At 38.9% G+C, this 14,988-nt stretch overlaps 1 protein-coding gene across 4 annotated transcripts in view; it reads left to right on the forward strand.

The window, feature by feature from the left end:
• Nucleotides 1-14,988, forward strand: part of PRPF18 (pre-mRNA processing factor 18) — a 70,859-nt gene that overhangs the window by 16,859 nt on the left and 39,012 nt on the right. For 3 of the 4 annotated variants that reach the window (XR_010839903.1, XM_059059219.2, XM_059059220.2), the window contains 7 exons: nt 293-397; nt 2,605-2,718; nt 8,482-8,628; nt 10,009-10,077; nt 11,469-11,609; nt 11,742-11,813; nt 14,000-14,155. Coding sequence is in view for 3 of the 4 variants with exons in the window: in XM_059059219.2 (XP_058915202.1) it covers nt 293-397; nt 2,605-2,718; nt 8,482-8,628; nt 10,009-10,077; nt 11,469-11,609; nt 11,742-11,813; nt 14,000-14,155 (804 nt within the window). In the remaining variant the exon portion in view is untranslated. Of the gene's footprint in view, nt 1-292; nt 398-2,604; nt 2,719-8,481; nt 8,856-9,989; nt 10,078-11,468; nt 11,610-11,741; nt 11,814-13,999; nt 14,156-14,988 lie in introns of all 4 variants that reach the window. The other variant, XM_067030472.1, reaches the window with a different exon arrangement.

The following is a 14,988-nucleotide window of genomic DNA, read 5'->3' on the forward strand; positions in this document are numbered from 1 at the left end:
TAGGGAGAAAATGAGGCTAAATTTCAGCCTTTTAAAGTTTTTGATTGTGGAAACCATTATACTTCCGTAGCAAGAATGCTGTCTGCTGGGTGCATGGTCCCTGCTTGGGTGTCCCTGAGCTCTCACAAGCATGTACATCGATTAGGAGCTCTTTGCTCAGAGGAACATTTAGAAAACCTTCAATATTTAAAACATGTCTAATTTTGGTGAATATCTAATGTTTAGAATGATAAATGTTAAACCATATTATATTTTAAAAGGAGAATTTCGTTTCTTTTGGCTATTAATGTAGATACAGCCAAAAGAGGAGGACCAGAAACCATTAACTTCATCGAATCCAGTATTAGAACTTGAACTGGCAGAAGAAAAATTACCCATGACTCTTTCTAGGCAAGAGGTAAGTTTTTATATGAATGTTTTGTGGGGAAAAAAAGAAAAATCTCCACAGCATTTGCATTTATCTCTAGTTCTTTCCAATAACTTTTATCATTATTTCCCATATAAAATGACTTAACTGGCCAGCTGCACGGTATTCTAGTTCAGTTTTCTTCATGAGGTTCTAAATTAATCTCTGTTTTTCTTGGTACTGTTGTCTAATATCTTATGTCTTAAGTTGTTTTTAAAGAATGTATCATTCTGAACTTTAAAAACTAAACACATTCTAAGTATAATTAAATGCATATATTCTAAATAACTATACTTGGTAAGTTGTCTAAATTATTTAAAATAATATAAATTATGTATTAAGACTAAGTAAGTTAGTGTTTTATAACTTACTTCCTCTTAATACATCTTTCTAAGTCAAAATACAGAGATCTGTATGATTCTTTATGACTGTATAATTTCCCATAATATTTTAAGAACTATTATTTTTAAAATCAATTCTGTGCTAATGGTCATTTATGTTGGCTCAGCATTTCCCTATTTTATTTTATTTTATTTTTTTTAACATCTTTATTGGAGTATAACTGTTTTACAATAGTGTGTTAGTTTCTCCTTTACAACAAAGTGAATCAGTTATACATATACACATGTTCCCATATCTCTTCCCTCTTGCGTCTCCCTCCCTCCCACCCACCATCCCTATTCCACCCCTCTAGGTGGTCACAAAGCACCGAGCTGATCTCCCTGTGCTATGCGGTAGCTTCCCACTAGCTGTCTAATTTACATTTGGTAGTGTGTATATGTCCCTTCCCTATTTTAGATCATACTAAGATGAACACCCTCATACAGATGTCATTGCATGTGTAATAATGTATGATTACGTTCCTTTGGAAAATTTTCTAGAAACATGATTTTAGGAGTCTGATCTAAAGAGTAAAAACTATATACATGCTTAAGGCTTTGGATACATATTACCAGAGAGCCCTGCAGACTTGTTATAGCAGTTCATACTCTCAGCTATAGTATTTGCCCATACCCTGGTCAATATCACCTATTATTTTCCTTCAGCAATAACACCAACAATAAAATTTTAAGATATTCCTGTGAAAAAAGAATTCAGACTGTACACAAGGTACACAACGAAATTAACTTTGAGCAAAAGGAAACTCTCAGAGGAAAGGAGGGCTGACCCCAGAAGCTGTGTGTGAAAATTAGATGAAGGACTTCTGAATACTTGGCCTGAAACGAAGAATATTTGAGATTTTTTAAAAGATCCATTGACCACAGTTCTAATTTTGAAAAAGCATTGAATATTCTCTGTCGTTTCATAAAGAAGAACTGAGATAATTGAGAGAGGTAGCTTTTCATTTATTTTGAGAAGCATAACATATCTGTCCAAAAATGGGATGGGCTGTTTCATGAAGAGGTGTGATTTTTGTCATTTGTCAGACAGGGACCAGACGAAGGTGTTTTTGAGGTCATTTCTGCATGGATTGGAGATAGCACTAGACGACCTCTTACGTTTTTTTAATACCGAGTTTCATTTAATCCAGTGGGAGCCCTGCCAGTGGTTTATAAGTGTGATACTATTTATGTTCCCAGATAAGGTTCTTGGTATTTTTAAAATTACAACTTATTTTCTTAATTATAATTCTTGTTTGTCCTTTTTATGAAATACCACATGTATACAAAGAGTGTGTAAAACATGTGCGATGTAGTGGATAATTACAAAAGAAACACTCGTATGACGATGGCCGAAGTTAAGGAGGAGTATTATCAGCCCCTCCCTCCGTTTGTAACTCACTTTCTCTTCTGAGGGACGAGTTTTTGGTTTTCATGTAGTATTGCTGTGCCGACTCATGGCTATCGGTGGTCATTGACTTCTCGCTGATTCCAGGCTTGGTTTTATTTTATTTTTTTTCTCTTTATAAATGTTAGCAGTCCCTCCCATTGTAAAGTTTTTCTTATGTATTCTACTACACAGATTGGTCCTTTCTGAAACACTCGCCAAATGATCTAATCTAAACCATTAGGGTTATTTAAAGTGTGACAATAATTCAGTATATCTGTTAGTGGAAGCTAAAGAAAAAAGAAATATAACTTACTTTTTGCATCTACTTTTCACTTACCAAAGTAAGTGTTTGGTCTCCTAAAATAGGAATTACTATTACTAATGACATAGGGAATTACTATTGTTGTTTGATATATTTTTAAAAATAGGTTATCAGGAGATTAAGAGAAAGAGGAGAACCAATCAGACTCTTTGGAGAAACTGATTATGATGCTTTTCAACGTTTAAGAAAAATAGAGATCCTCACACCGGAAGTTAACAAGGTAAGAAGTCAGAACAAAGCTAGAAGAATGTCATTGTGCCATATAAATGAGAATAGTATGGACTTCGACAGAGTTCAACTAATTGCATTACTATAGAGAAAAAAGGAAAAATAAAGTTGCCAGATTACTGCTGCTGAATGTAAGTTTTCTTTTCTTTTTTTTTAAAATTTTGGGTGTGCGTGAGTTTTTTTTTTTTTTTTTTTTTACTTATTATTTTTCAGTATTTATTTATTTATGTATTTTTGGCTGCATCAGGTCTTACTTGAGGCACTCGAGGTCTAGTTGTGGTGCGCGGGCTCAGTAGTTGCAGCGTGCGGGCTTAGTTGCCCTGCGGCATGTGGGAATCTTAGTTCCCCTGCCAGGGATCAAACCTGTGTCCCCCGCATTGGAAGGCGGACTCTTAACCCCTGGACCACCAGGGAAGTCCCAGGTTTTCTCTAATTTTCTTTTAAAAAGCACACATCTTGGGCATGCAATTTAGTGCATTTTGACAAATACATACAAGTGTGAGGCCACTACCCTTATGAAGATGTAGAGTATTTTCATCACACACACATGAAAGCTCCCCAGCACTGCGCCTTGGCCAGGCCCTGGGTTCTTCTTCCTCCACTCCTGGCAGCCACCCTGTTACATTCTACCCCTGCCAGCGAATTCAGAGGGTGTGTCTGGCTTCTTTTGCTCACTGTGACATTTTGTAGATTCATCCATGTTATTGTGGGTGTTGGTAGTTTGTTCCTTTACAGCTGATGATATTCAGCTGTACAAATATATCAGAATACGTTTCTAGCTTTGGGCTGTTGAGAGTAAAACTGCTGTGAACATTCTTGCATTGGATCTGTGTTATTCCTCTTGGGTAAATATGTTTTTATCTCTTTGGTAAATACTTAGAAGTGGAATTGCTGAGTAGTAAGAGTAAATGTATGCTCAACTTTTTAGGAAATGCCAAATATTTCCAGTGTCTCATCAGTGTTTGTTAGTCTTTAAACTTTTAACCATTCCGTTGTATTGTGGTAGTATCTCATTGTGGTTCTATTCACAGCTCCCTGATAACTAAAGGTTATGAGCATCTTCTCATAGACTTATTGGCCATATCTTTCTCTATGCAGTGTGTCTTTTTTCATGTTTCAGTTGGGTTGTTTGTCTTTTTATTTTTGAGTTATAGGAGTTCTTTATGTGTGTTCTGGATTCTTTGTCAGATATACAGATTCACGTTTTGTGTCTATTTTTTCCTAGTCTAGGCCTTACCTGTTCTCTTAATGGTGCCTTTTCCTGGGCAGGACTTCCAGATTTTGATGAAGTTCGCTTTATGGTTATTGCTCTTGGTGTTTTGCTTAAGAAATCTTTGCTTACCCTAAGGTCTTAAAGAGATGGTATTTTCTTCTAAAACTTTAAAAGTTTTAGCTTTACTTTTAGGACTCTAATCTTGTTTTATGGCTCAGCTTATGGTCTGTCTTGGCGAATATTCCATGGACTCTTGAATAGAGTATGTTTTATGCTTTGGATAAATGTCAATTACAGTGGTGGTGTTCAGATCTTCTGTGGCCTTATTAACTTGCTCTTTCAGTGAGAGACAGGTGTGGTTATCTGTGGCTGTGTAACAAACCACCCCAAAACTTACAGCTTAAAACAATTCATTATTATAAAATCTTTCTCAGTCATCTCTGATGGTAACAAACCACCCTGAAACCTAGTCACCTAAGGCAATTCATCATTCTCCCTCACAGTTGTGTGGTTTTATTGGGCTAAGTAAGCTGGGCAGTATTTTGCTTGGGGTCTTGCATGTGATGCAGTCAGGTGAGGGCTGTGGCTGAGGTCATCTGAAGGCTCTCTGGACTGGACTTCTAACTTAGAATGCTGCCGTAAAGGCGCAGCTGCTTTGTAGAAGGTGTCAGCATTTCCTGCCTCTTTAAGGCTGAGTAACACTCCATTGTATATATGGACCCCATTTTGTTTACCCGTTCGCCCTCGATGCACATGTAGGTTGCTTCCACCTTTTGGCTGTTTTGAATAATCCTGCTATGGACACAAGTATATAAATATCTGTTCGAGTCGCTGCTCTCACTTCTTTTGCATATATTCCCAGAAGTGGAATTGCTAGATCATATGGTGATTCTGTGTCTAATTTTTTTTAAAGCATAATGAATTTAAAAATTTTTCTTCATTTATATTATTATTGTGCACAGCAATTTGTTTTTCTTTATTTTCAGTCCTATCTAAACTTTCCTAACTTAAATTCTTGGAAAGAGTAAGTGGTTTTGTAATGCTTCAATTCACCGATATTTGTTTCTCTTTTATCTCCTGAGTCACTTTCCTTATCAAAAGATAGTCTAGGGCTTCCCTGGTGGTGCAGTGGTTGAGAGTCCGCCTGCCGATGCAGGGGACGCGGGTTTGTGCCCCGGTCCGGGAAGATCCCACATGCCGCGGAGCGGCTGGGCCCGTGAGCCATGGCCGCTGGGCCTGCGCGTCCAGAGCCTGTGCTCCGCAATGGGAGAGGCCACAACAGTGAGAGACCCCGCATACCGCAAAAATAAATAAATAAATAAATAAAGATAGTCTAAAATGCTAATGTGAACTATTCAGATTTTGTTACCTGATTTAATTTTTTTACTGCTCATTTCATTACTTGAAAAATCTTGTAGCTTTTAATATTAATTTATTACAATCTGCTGTATTCTAATCTTATTCAAGCCTGTCCCAAATACTAGAGTTTCTTATATACTTTTAAAAAACTGAGGTATAATTGACATATAACATTCATTTCAGGTGTGCAGCATAATGATTTTATATGATCACCACAGTAATCTAGTTAATGTTCCTCACCATACAGAGTTACAACAAAATTGTTTTTTTCTTGTGATGAGGACTTGTTTTAGAGATCTCCTCTCTGAGTAACTTTGGAATATGCAGTACAGTATTACCTTTAGTCACCGTGCTGTACATTATATCCCTGTGATTTATTTATTTTATAAATAACTGGAGCAGTCTAAAAGTTCATAAATTTGAACACATTCTGAAGCTCTACATCTTTACTCCCCTCCCTCCACGTTTTATTTTTCTGATACCACATTTTATATCTTTTTGTCTTGTGTAGCCCTTAACTAATTATTGTAGTTAGAGTTTTTTTTACTACTTTTGTCTTTTAATCTTCATACTAGCTTTATGAGTGATTAATTCACTACTTTTACTATATATTTACCTTTACCAGCGAGATACACACTTTCAATATGTTTTCTTGTTATTAATTAGTGCCGTTTCTTGCCAGCTTAAAGAAGTCCCTTTAACATTTCTTATAAGGCTGGTTTAGTGATGATGAACTCCTTTAGCTTTTGCTTCTCTGGCAACTGTTGCTCCTTCAATTCTGAACTGTCACTTTCCCGGGTAGAGTGTCCTTGGAAGCTTGTTCTCTTAGCACTTTGAATATGTTGTGCCGCCCCCGCCTGGCCTGCAAAGTTGCTGCTGAAAAAAATCTCCTGCTACTCTTATGGGGGAGCGGAGTTCCCTTTTACAAAGAAAGCTGCTTTCTCTTGCTGCTTTTAAGATGCTCCCCTTCTTTAACTTTGGTGTTTTTTTTTTTTTAAATTGAAGTATAGTTGTTTTACAGTATTGTGTTAATTTCACGTATAAAGCATAGTGATTCAGGTTTTTGCAGATTATATTCCATTATAGGTTATTACAAGATAATGGGTATAATTCCCTGTGCTATACAGCATATCCTTGTTGCTTATCTATTTTAAATATAATAGTTGGTATCTGTTACTCCCATGTCCCTAATTTGTCCCTCTCTCCTTTCCTTCTCCCCTTGGTAACCACAAGTTTGTTTTCGCTATCTGTCTGTTTCTGTTTGCATATACTTTCATTTGTATTATTTTTTAGTTTCCACATATGGGTGATATCATATAGTATTTGTCTTTCTCTGTCTGACTTATTTCACTAGGCATAATACTCTCCAGGTCCATCCATGTTGTTGCAAATGGCAGAATTTCATTCTTTTTTTATGGCTGAGTAATATTCCTGTGTGTGTGTGTGTGTGTGTGTGTGTGTGTGTGTGTGTGTGAGAGAGATATCTTCTTAATCCAGTTGCCTGTTGGGCACTTGGGTTTGCTTCCATGTCTCTTGGCTCATAAATGGTGCTGCTGTGACCATTGGGGTGCATGTATCTTTTTGAATTTAGTATTTTCATTTTTTCTAGGTATATACCCAGGAGTGGGATTGCTGGATCATATGGTAGTTCTATTTTTAGTTTAAGGAACCTGAATACTGTTTTCCGTAGTGGCTATCTCAATTTTCATTCCTACCAACAGCGTATGAGGGTTCCCTTTTCTCCACATCCTCTGCAACTTTTGTTTTGTAGACTTTTCGATGATGGCCATTCTGACAGGTGTGAGGTGATACCTCATTGTGGTTTTGGTTTGCATTTCTCTAATAGTTAGTGACGTGGAGCAGCTTTGCGTGTGCCTGTTGGCCATCTGCATGTCTTCTTTGGAGAAATGTCTGTTCAGGTCTTCTGACCATTTTTGGATTGGGTGGTTTTTTGATATTGAGTTGTATGAGCTGTTTGTATATTTTGGATATTAACCCCTTGTGGGTCACATCATTTATAAATATTTTCTCCCATTCAGTAGGTTGTCTTTTTGTTTTGTTGATTGTTTCCTTGCTGTGCGAAAGCTTTCAAGTTTAATCACGTCCCATTTGTTTGGTTTTGCTTTTATTTCTTTTGCCTTAAAGACTGATTAAAGAGAGTATTGCTAAGATTTATGTCAAAGGGTGCTCCACCTGTGTTGTATTGCAGGAGTTGTCTTTAACTTTTGACATTTTAATTATAATGTGTCTTGGTGTGGGTATGTTTAACTTTTTCGGATATTGCCGTACCATTTTCCACAGCAGCTGTACCATTGTACATTTCCAGCAGTGCACCAGGGTTCTGTTTCTCCACGTCCTAGCCAAGTTGTTATGTTCCGTGTTCTGTTGATAATATTCATCCTAATGGCTGTGGAGTGGTATCTCTTTGTGGTTTGATTTGCATTTCCTTAATGACTAGTGATGTTGAGCATCTTTTCATTTACGTACTGGCTGTTCGTATGTCATCTGTTAAAGTCCTTTACCCATTTTAAATGAGGTTGTTTTCTGTTTTGTTAGTTAACTCTAAGAGTTTTATAGTTTTAGCTCGTACATTTAGGTCTTCGATCCATTTTGAGTTAATTTTTGTATGTGGTATATATGCGCCAAGGGTCTAGCTTTAAGGCTTCCATTTTTACCAAGTGGTCACACACTGGAAGTGAATAGAATATGGAATTTGCTGGTTTGTTAGAAACATAGTGAAATCCTAGGATATGGTTGAGACCCTGGTTTTATACTGTTGACATTTCCAAATGTTTTGGGAGTTCAAAGTATCAATAGTTGCAGTTGTTAGACATTTTCAGTGAACCAGGAAAATGGGTTGGGGCCAGTGGAGACCTGGTCACTTTCACTAGGGCCTCAGTAGAAAATCACGGCGTTAATGCCTGTTCTTATTCGGATTTGTCACTCGTATGTTTTATTTTTCTGCCCGTCAGATTACCTATTGTGTGTGCATTCTTTTAAATTTACATACGTTCATAAGAATTGACTTTGCATGGACAGTGGTGATAGCTGTATAATAAATGGAAATATTATTTGAGTTTCTTTGTGGAGAAAAAAGTGGATTATACTCATTGTTAGAGAAAAAATCAGAAGGGAAACATCAGTGAAATTTCATACCAGATGTAACTTTTTACGTTTCCTCAGGGATTGAGGAATGATCTGAAAGCAGCTTTGGATAAGATTGATCAGCAGTACCTGAATGAACTTGTGGGTGGCCAAGAACCTGGAGAGGAAGACACCCAGAATGACTTGAAAGTTCATGAAGAAAACACCACAATTGAAGAGTTAGAGGTGATCCCTCCACCGCCTTCCCTGATTCCCCGTCACGCCTTTCACTCCCCGCAGCACGTGGTTGAGCTCCTCAGGCTGTTCAGCGTGCAGCGTGCCGGCGTCTCCGGTCACTACAAAGGCCCTTCTTCTGCTCCGTGCCTTTTGTTTGTTCTCGCCCTTTTTTCTCGTTTTCTATACACATTCCCCTGTCCTGCCTTCAACAGTACTCCTTCAGATATGTTTGATATGTATCCTTTGATTTGATGGTCTTGTAGAACCAGTAGTGTTTTGTCTGCATGTGTTTCGGTATATACACATAAATGATATTTTACTGTGAAATTCTTCTTTCTGTTCACTTTTTTCCCACTTAGAACTATGTTAAGTTCCATCCTTGATACCTTAGGTACGTCTAAACCTTTGATTTTAACTGTTAACATAGCATTTCATACGCTGTGGCATTACTTTCTGTTCGCCATAACGACACACAGTGAGATTGCTCCCAGCTCCCTGTTACCACAGACAGCTTTGTGGCAAACAGTCCCCCCTGGACATGACAAACATGACGCCCCTGGAGCAGAAGCAGGATTGCTTCTGAACATGCTTGACTTGTCTGAGTGCTGCCAAGCTGCTCTCTGTAGTGGGCTTGCCAGTCTCCCCCCGCCACCCGCAGTGTGAGTGTCCTGCATCCCTGCCAGCACTTGGCAGCGCCTTGCTGGCGTATTCTTGCCAGTGCGTTGAGTGTGGCGTGATATATGTAATCTTATTGAAAAGTTGTATTATCTAAATATCTAGCATGAGCAAAAATAATATGACTTAACGTTCTTAGTAGTTAATAAAACATAGTTATTTTTTCTGCCACCTTTCGTTCCTGGCTCTTAACCCACACTGCATGCTGTGAGTGAGATTGTGGTTAAGGAAGATGTCGTTTTAATTATACCTCGACCCTCTAAATTTTACTGCAGTAATTGGTGTGAGCAACCAGTTCTGGAAATGTTTTTCTTTCTTCCTTCGTTTCAAACAACTTTGGAGATAGTCGCATACTATACAATTTATCCATTTAATGTGTACAGTGCAGTGGTTTTTAGTATATTCACAGGTTGCTAACAACCATCATCACAATCTAATTTTAGAGCACTTTGTTCCCCTAAAAGGAAACCTCATGTTCGTTAGCAGTCACTCCCTTTACTCCCTCTTTGAGTCATAAAAGATAACATGCTCTCTAAATTTAAATGGAAAATTGTCTTGTTTTTAAAAAAATCTATCTAGAAATTCCTTCAGGGTTTTAAATCAAAATTGGACCATACGTATATGTAATCAAGAGCCATGTTTAGTCTGGTGTTGATAATGTATGTATTCCACTGTTGCTCTTGACTAATGAACAGAAGCATTCTTTTTCTTCAGGCACTGGGAGAGTCTTTAGGAAAAGGTGATGATCATAAAGACATGGACATCATTACCAAATTCCTTAAGGTATGTACTTTTTGGCTAGGAAAGGAGGACACGTTTTCTTTAGTTAAGAACTGGTCTTTTTTTTGGGGGGGGGGGTTTGTTTGTTTTGCTTTTTCATTTTTGGATTGTTTAAGAGTTAAAGACTGGAAAGGGAAATCCTCACTAAACATTTCTGCACGTACGGTGTTTATGATATTGCTATGTGCTTGGATATAGAGGTTAAACAAAGAAATGTATATTTACTTTCTTCATAGCACTTGTAAAGCTGACTTATTAATGTAAATACACTGAAAAGAATCATAGTGGAATGAACAAGAAGTTTTAAGGATTAAAAAAATATTTTTAAACACTCTGGGCAGGAGTGCAATAAGGAGAAGCTTTTCTGAGAGTTGATGACAGTAGGAATGGAAGGAGGTGGGAAGATGTTGACAGGGAAAAAAACGAACACTCGAGTAACCTTTCAGAGACTTGCGATTAGCTCATTCATTCTTCCCGGAATTCCTCTCTTCAGTGGTTTAGGTAGAGTATGTGCAAATCCCAGATTCCTTTTAACATTTATTCACAAATTATTTGTGTTCAGAACAAGAGATATAAATGCAAGAAATGCTTTTACTTGTATTTACAGTTTAAATACGACATAATTAATCATCAAGATTCTCAATCCATTGAGGATTTGGCATGGCATTAGCTAGGGCGCGGTGGGATCTAGCATGAACTAGAATTTCCTCTTTGAGTGACAGCCTCTCCCTCTGTAGGACATGCATAGGTAACACCGCTAGGGGAGTGTGGCTTCCTCAGCCTTCAGTGTTTACCTGCCTCTGGGAAGGATGCTCTTTGGGCAGTTTAACTCAGGGGGCACCTGGGTAGTTTTCTGGGGCAGGGTGGGGGCTGGTCATAGTTTCTTTTATTTTTGTTCGTTTTTTCCTTCCTTCTCCTTTGGTCAGGCACTTTAGAGGGAATGTTTAGTTGAATTGTGGTCTCTACTGCAAAAGTAGAAAGTCCAAATACTACAACATCATCCTTGGAAGATTGATTAAATATCACAGCACATATGGCATTATGGCTGATGAGTCTAGGTAGGTTGAATTTTATGTAATAGAAATACAAGTAAAAGTTTATTTCTGTCACGCAGTTGCCTGTGAAATTTGATAGCTCTTTTCAGGGGAAATGGATTGCATCTGAGCTGGGAGAGGTATAGAATAGGCAAGTCTGTGACTTGCCAAAGGTACTACATTAAAACATACGTGACACACTAAGCAGAGATAGTTCATTAGTTGCATATTGGTTGATGTTTTAATCAGTCAAGACATTTACTCTAAGGATGAGTGTATACCATTTTGTGCATCAGAGAACTTTTAAGCTTACAGAACCACTGGTGGCATTGTAGTCTAAATTTACCCTTTTTTCCACAGTTTCTTCTTGGCGTTTGGGCTAAGGAGCTGAATGCCAGAGAGGATTATGTGAAGCGCAGTGTACAGGGTAAACTGAACAGTGCTACTCAGAAACAGACCGAGTCCTATCTCAGACCCCTTTTCAGAAAGCTACGGAAAAGGGTGAGGTTTTGCGAAAAATGCTTTTGTTAACTGATTTTTAAAAAAATAGAATATATAAAGTTAGAATAAATGCAGTCTGTAACTACACACTGTAGCTTCCAAAATTTAGTTATGCTTTTTTTTCTTTTCCAGAATCTACCTGCCGATATTAAAGAATCCATAACAGATATCATTAAATTCATGTTGCAGAGGGAATATGTGAAGGTACATTACCATGCTGTGCATCAGAATTATGTTTATGAGCATACCTAGGTTGTGTTATAATATGTTCATCTCGTGTGGGAGTATTTTAATAGAAGATTTAAGAATAAATGTGAAATGAATTAGTAGTAAAAAAAAAAAAAAACCTTTCATTTTCTAATATCTTGTTAGCTTTATTGTTAGGCATGAATGATAAAGTTTCAGACCACACTGTATTTTTTAGTCATTTTTAAGGAAGGTGTAAAGATTCTTCATAAGCTGGATATGGGCAGCGTTCATTTCATGAATGGGATTGAATTTCACAGTGTTTAATTTAGATCGTTGATTATGGCTTGGAACAAATTTTCCCGTAGCAGCAGTGTTATGTAGATTAGTTTCCCAGGCCAGCTATAGAAACCTACTTAATCCATAGTATAGCCGAACCGTTGTACTAGTGATACAGTGGAATTTAACTGCCCTTCGTGCCGGTTTCTCTAAGAAAAGGTTCTGAGTAAGGCTGCCGGAATTCCTCTCTCCCATTTCAGTCCCGCCACAGAAGCAAAGCCCAGCAGGGGAGACTGCGTGTCTTTATTCCTGAGTGGACCCTGGGAGCAGGTGGCCGAGGAGAGCGCTCCGGTGTTCACGTGCTCCTCGGGTAGAGTTTAGAAAGGAGGTGGAAGGCCGTCAGTCAGTGTGGCGAGCAAGAAGAGCGGCGCCTCTTGCACTGCTAATGGCCTTGCAAGTGCACCCCTGCCCGTGGGCCGTCAGCCGAGCTTGAGGGGCGGGGCTTCCGGTGGCTGCGCCTCCCAAGAGAGGAGGGGTGGAGGCTTCCGCGCGGCGTCTCCAGTGACGGTCGCCGAGCGTTGATGAGGCTCTGCGGGAGAAGTGGGGCTGCGTTGCGCATCCCCGTGCTGTGCTCTGAGTGCCTGTCCTCGGAAGGGACTGTGGGTGAAGCTGGGGGGCGGGAGGCCTCCTTGACGCGGGCCTCGCGCTAGCGGCCAAAGTAGTGCTGTCGTCGGCGCCTCCGGTTGGTCAAGGAGCGCTTCTGCTCCACAGCCACGAGCTTTGCTTTGGGGTAGTTTCTGTGAGCTGCCTGGAGCTTACCGGGGATGACTGCACTGCGGTGGATGGACAAGGTCACCGTCAGTGCAGAAGGAATTCACGGCGCTTGCCTGCTAGAGACGATGCCTCCCCTCTTGATACTGTTCTCGTTCTCGTATATGAGAAGCTGGTGAAAGTTTATTTTGTATAAAGTACAGAAAGAACTAAAACTTAATAATAGGACAGCCTTCTTTGGAAATTTGGGGAAACTGAATGTTGGAAATTTTATCACTTAATATCCAGTATTAAGCTTTACACACACAAGTATCAGTGATTTAAAAAGTGTACATGCTATTTTGAAATTCAGTATATCAGTCTCGTAGTTGTTTGATTTTTAAATGAAGATCTCTTTGAGGCCTGGCTGTGTAAGCCGCCTCTCTGAAACTGTTGGGGTCTTTTAGAGTTTACTTGCTTTCTGTTTTGTCCCCCACCCCAGCCCGGGTAGCCAGGCTTGGTTTAGAAAAAGAGCCATTTTTCTTCATTGCTTTCTCTCTCCTCATTTTGCCGCTTTTAAGGTTCTTGGCAGGTGGGAGGTTTGGGGGGCCCAAGTGAAATGATCTCATCCTTTAGCTGTTTGGCTCGAGGGCCAGTATTTAATCTCTGTTGACACATCCGCTGTGGACCCAGCACACAGAGCCCACACTGCTTCCAGAGGTCTGCACTGCTGTGCGGGGAGTAGTTGTAGTTTCAGGTTGGATTCTGAAAAACTAGTTAGCCTGTCTTCTCTGTGACCACCTAGGGAGAAGAAGACTAGGTCTAACGGAAACTCAGACTAGAGTTTGTCAGTGCATCAAATTACCTGCCTGGTAACTCCAGATCTGAAATTTATTAACTTCCAGTGCACCAGGGCCGCAAAGGAATGTTTTGTCTTTTTACTCGCTGGGTTAGCGTTGGTTTCTGGTTTTCCACAGACATTTGTGGTCCTGGGTAAGCAGTCAGTCACCCCATATTTTAATTTCTTTTGTTCAAATATTGGGAATGGTAATATTTTCAACATGCCCAAGAGATGGATGAAAATTTCATCATGAAGGGCTGTGAAATACTAAATGAAAAGTGGGACCAGCAGAATATTTCTGCTCTCCTGATCTCTTCTTCAACTGTCTTTTTAGGCGAATGATGCTTATCTTCAGATGGCCATTGGGAATGCCCCTTGGCCCATCGGTGTCACTATGGTTGGCATCCACGCCAGAACTGGTAGAGAGAAGATTTTTTCCAAGCACGTTGCACATGTTTTAAATGATGAGACGCAGAGGAAATATATTCAGGTAAGCAGTTTGGAGGGCGAAGTGCTCTGGAGGTTAACATTCCCCGGTTCTCAAACTTAAGTTTTGAGAGGAGGAGAATCATAATGATAGGATATAGCATGATAGGATGCAAGTCCACTCTTTATGTAAGTAGCACTTGTATTTAAGACACCTTCCACTGTACTATAAAATAGAAACCCCTTAGGTTTCATACATGATGTGAGTGAGACAGGGTGAAGTGTTGTGCTTTAATTACCTCAGTAGTGAAATAAAACTATTGCTGTTCGCTTTGGGAGTCTACTAAAGAGTGACGAATTTAGAGTATTTTGCAATAATTCACATTTTGTTACTTTCAAGGTAGATTAACATCTAGGCTAAAAAGGTGTGAACAGTAAAAATCTGGCTAGTAAATATTTTAAAATAATTTATAACAACACTTCGGTACACAAATAGAGTTAAAGTATTTATAGTTTATTAAAGTTATACATGCCTCACATAAACCTGTCTATACTGCTATTGGGTTAAACTTTTCTTTTTAGTGGGAAAAAACCCTCAACTGTAATCTAGCTTTTGCCGAGGTGTCAGAAATCCCAGGTTGTGTCTGTATAATGACTTTTGCTGGATGTTAACTCTAAAGCTTGAAGATGAAACTCTGAAAGTTTATTTAAAGTGTAAGATTCACTTAAAATGCTGAAAGTGCTTTCAGAATCTGTGCCAGACAACAGTCATTATCATGTTCATGGATTATCGTTTTATTTCATTTCAATTCCAAGTGCTAAAGGTTATTTTGTGTCATGCTTTGTACCTTATTCATATATATTAGCATTTTAAAATATGATTTCAACCTGACCCCC

Source organism: Kogia breviceps, chromosome 3, assembly GCF_026419965.1.
Source record: "Kogia breviceps isolate mKogBre1 chromosome 3, mKogBre1 haplotype 1, whole genome shotgun sequence".
NCBI classification, from domain to species: domain Eukaryota; kingdom Metazoa; phylum Chordata; class Mammalia; order Artiodactyla; family Physeteridae; genus Kogia; species Kogia breviceps.